This window comes from Pan troglodytes, chromosome 7, assembly GCF_028858775.2.
Source record: "Pan troglodytes isolate AG18354 chromosome 7, NHGRI_mPanTro3-v2.0_pri, whole genome shotgun sequence".
Taxonomy (NCBI): Eukaryota; Metazoa; Chordata; class Mammalia; order Primates; family Hominidae; genus Pan; species Pan troglodytes.
Window position 1 is genome coordinate 95,294,676 of NC_072405.2, and position 4,365 is coordinate 95,299,040.

Consider the following 4,365-nt stretch of genomic DNA (forward strand, 5'->3'; position numbering starts at 1 on the left):
TGAACAAGAAGGGCTGCCAGAAGTGTCCCCCTAGGGAATTTGGTGGAGACGAAGACCCGCTCACTGGACAAGGGTTCCTCCCAGGAGACGCCCGAGCGGAAGAAACGGGCTGTGAGCCACGCCCTTTCACCCTCCGCTACCCCGCCCTGGGCTGGTGAAGGTGCGCGTAAGGATGAGGACTACTGAGCCCTGAAGAAATAAATCCTTCCCCTTTGACCCCAAGGAGGATTGCCTGTGAGGATCTTCAACGAGTCTACCCGTGTCTAGACACGGGAGCAGGTCTGTCCGGCACAGCACCTCCCTCAAGGAGGAGAAGAGTGAGGAGAAAGGAAACTCAAGTCTGACCATTCTGTCCTGGGAGAGAAGAGGAGGATCTCATCTCTCATCTGTCCAAGCATGGCAAGGAGACTTTCTCTCATCTTTCCAAGCAAGATGACTTTTTATAATTAGGAAACAAAAAGAATTTAGAAGGCATGAAAGCAGCCCGTAAGGTGCATTCCTAAGGACTGCCCATTGAAACTGACAAAATTGCCCTTGTTTGATGAGAGGAATGAGCAGAGCACTGAGGTGGTGAACAGGGATCTAGTGAGACTTTCCCAGCATGTTTCTACCAAAGCTTTCTCTAAGCTTCTCGGAACACTCTCCTAATAAGCAGATGTTTGGCCCTTCAGAAAGTCAACAAGCAAAATGCCTTGAGTGTCCCAAAACACTGATGCCATGATGTTGGCTCCTGACTGGCCTCCTTTTCCTTTGACTGGACCACTGCCACCTCTCGGTAGCCGTCGCTTTGATGATGCTTTGCATTCGAGGTCATATTGGTAAAGCCATGTTCCAACTTCCGGTTACAATTTGTCAAAGGGATGCGTCAGGATCGTGATCCCTCCTGCTTAAAATTTCCACTGATAGCTCTCGTCGTAACTGCAGCTGATCTGGGCACAGTGGTTTTCACAGCCACTGCAGGATTCATCTCCCACATCTTCTCACCTCTTCTTGAAACAAGCTATACATTCGTAAAGAGTTCATTTCTTTGGGGTAGTGTCCTTAGAAGCTTTTGTTAAAACATCAATGATTTCTTCATTCTTCCACCCAAGCTTCACCAGAAATTTGATGTTTGCTCTTGCTGCAATTTTCGTGGAATTCATGTTGCTCTGATAGGAGTCCTTTTCAGTGGATGTCTCATCCTTCTCAGTGCCTCAAACTAGATCTAGTTCAGAAAGGTTATAAGAAGTTCGGACAAGTTTATTTGAGTGCAAACCAGTGGAAACCCATGCATAGTTTCTGCACCATGTGCATTTTCTATGAACCTTTTGAAGAACCCCTGTTTTGAACATTGCCCAAGTCGTGGGAGAGAAGTGGGTGCGGTCCACTTCCTGTCCTCAATTTGCCCTCAGCGGAGGAGTGCACAGAGCAGGGAAACGCAACCCCAGAGAGATCCTGCCCTGCAGCATGCAGCAGACTGCTGGCCCAGTCCTGGCTCCATGGGGTGCTGTGTGGGCCCAAGCAAGTTGACCAAACTCCCTGACGCTGAAATGAATCCTAGGTGGCCCAATTCCAGTAGCCATGATAGGACTGCCCTGCAGGGACAGTTAATTAACTCAGGAAAAGCAACCTAGCTCCAAGGTTAGCAACCAGGAGTTCCAGTTGATTCCATTAGTGCACCCCTTGAGGCATTCCCAAGCTGGAGTCTGGTGGAAGATGAGGCTCAGTGTGATTGGATGGAAGCACCAACCTATCAAGGAGAAGTCCCACCCACTCTGCCCTGTGCGTCTATAAAGGCGACGGGTGGCGGGGGCGGCACTCATTGAAGCCGCCAGTTGGGAGAGGAGCAGAGCCAGGCCGGTGCTCCCGAAGGCAGCAAGATGTTGCGAGCCACAGCTCCCTGCTGGTTCCCACCTGGATACCCAGAAGCTAAGAAGGTGGCCGAGGAGGCGGCCCTGGAGGCAAGAAGCCGCCAGTTGGGAGCGGAGCAGAGCCAGGCCGGTGCTCCCGAAGGCAGCAAGATGTTGCGAGCCACAGCTCCCTGCTGGTTCCCACCTGGATACCCAGAAGCTAAGAAGGTGGCCGAGGAGGCGGCCCTGGAGGCAAGAAGCCGCCAGTTGGGAGCGGAGCAGAGCCAGGCCGGTGCTCCCGAAGGCAGCAAGATGTTGCGAGCCACAGCTCCCTGCTGGTTCCCACCTGGATACCCAGAAGCTAAGAAGGTGGCCGAGGAGGCGGCCCTCGAGGCTCCAGAATTCCCCCTGCCCTCTCATCAGCCTGCCCAGAGCTTCGGGCTCCGGGTGCCCCAGATGCACAACCAGGCCTCCGCATTTGTGGACATCCAGGCGGAGCCCCAGAACAGGGGTCCGGCGGTGCCCCCAGCGTGTCTCAAGATGGTGACGGAGGCGTCCTACTTCCCTGCGCAGAGGGGATCGGCCTGCTGCTTGCCAGCCGCCCCAAGGCTGACAGAGAGGCCCTCGGGAGTCCGCATCTCAGCCCCCAGGAAGAGGAAGACGATCGCCCAGTCTTCCAGCCCTTGCTTGGTCACAGGTTGCACAGATGCCAAGAGAACCCGGGTGGCCAGCAGCAGCCAACGCTCCAGTGGCTCCAAGGTCGGCAGACAGCCAGGGAAGACGCGCAACAGGTCAGGGATGGCATGCAAGACCACCACCACCATCAGCTCTAAGCGAATCGTCCGTCGTCCATCCCTACCGAGTTTGAAGAAACCTATTATCCTCCGAAGGTCTGGGTGCCAAGTCCCCACCGTCCTCCGCCGAGGCTATCTCCAACTGTTCACCGAAGAGTGTCTCAAGTTCTGCGCCTCCAAGCAGGAGGCCGTGGAGAAGGCGCTGAACGAGGAGAAGGTGGCCTACGACTGCAGCCCCAACAAGAACAGGTACCTGAACGTGGTCCTGAACACCCTCAAGAGACTGAAGGGCCTGACCCCCAGCTCCATGCCGGGCCTCAGCAGGGCCGCCCTGTACAGCCGCCTCCAGGAGTTCCTGCTCAGCCAGGACCAGCTCAAGGAGAACGGCTACCCCTTCCCGCACCCCGAGCGGCCCGGAGGCGCCGTCCTCTTCACTGGCCAGGGGAAGGGGCCCGGCGACTCCTCCTGCAGGGTCTGCTGCCGTTGTGGCACCGAGTACCTGGTGTCCTCCTCGGGCCGCTGTGTACGTGACCAGTTGTGTTATTATCACTGGGGGCGGGTCCGCTGGAGCCAGGTGGCTGGAGGCCGGGTTAGCCAGTACACCTGCTGTGCAGCTGCTCCTGGCTCTGTGGGCTGCCAGGTGGCAAAGCAGCACGTGCGGGACGGCCGCAAGGACAGCCTCGATGGCTTCGTGGAGACCTTCAAGAAAGAGTTGTCCAGAGACGCTTATCCAGGAATCTACGCCTTGGACTGTGAGATGTGCTACACCACGCATGGCCTAGAGCTGACCCGCGTCACCGTGGTGGACGCCGACATGCGAGTGGTGTACGACACCTTCGTCAAGCCCGACAACGAGATCGTGGACTACAACACCAGGTTTTCCGGAGTCACCGAGGCCGACGTCGCCAAGACGAGCATCACCTTGCCCCAAGTGCAAGCCATCCTGCTGAGCTTTTTCAGCGCCCAAACCATCCTCATCGGGCACAGCCTGGAGAGCGATCTGCTGGCCCTGAAGCTCATCCACAGCACCGTGCTGGACACGGCCGTGCTCTTCCCGCACTACCTGGGTTTCCCCTACAAGCGTTCCCTCAGGAATCTCGCGGCCGACTACCTGGGACAGATCATCCAGGACAGCCAGGACGGCCACAACTCCAGCGAGGACGCAAACGCCTGCCTGCAGCTGGTGATGTGGAAGGTCCGACAGCGCGCCCAGATCCAGCCACGCCACCGGTCCGCCTCTCCCACCGCCCTGGCCTGTCCTTGGCCCCAGGCCCCTTCCACAACCGCCATCAGTCCCGAGAGCTCACCCTGTCCACCTCGCCGCAAGGCCAAAGAAACCGGAGCAGTCGACGGCAGGAGAGGGCAAAAAGCCAAGAGTAACCCCAACCGGCCACTCCCAGTCCCCCGGAATCCCTGCCGCGGACCCTCGGGCCTGTCCCCATCCCTCTGCCCTTCCCAGACCTCTGTCCTTCCACTAATCGCCTCCCGCAGCACCGAGCCGCCACTCCCAGTCCCCCGAGTCCCTGCCGCGCCCCCTCGCGCCTGTCCACATCCCTCTGCCCATCCGAGACCTCTGTCCTTACACCACTAGCCACCCCACGTGGGACTTCCATGGCCTCTGAGTACAAGGCCAGCCCCCCGGCCCACCAGCTTTCTGAATGTGTGCTTACCTGTTTTTCCCGAGAGGCACCACAGTGAGGTGGGTGAAGCACTTAGGCTCTGGAGTTAGATATCTGGGTTCA

The 4,365-nt window shown here is 57.8% G+C and overlaps 1 protein-coding gene across 1 annotated transcript; it reads left to right on the forward strand.

Moving 5' to 3' along the window:
• Positions 1 to 1,859: 1,859 nt before the first annotated feature.
• LOC134810784 (putative exonuclease GOR) lies at positions 1,860 to 3,878 on the forward strand (the record flags this gene model as incomplete). The annotated part of the gene is made up of 1 exon (XM_063816823.1): positions 1,860 to 3,878. A coding segment is annotated over exon 1 (2,019 nt), but the record flags the coding sequence as incomplete, so codon positions are not given.
• Positions 3,879 to 4,365: the final 487 nt, after the last annotated feature.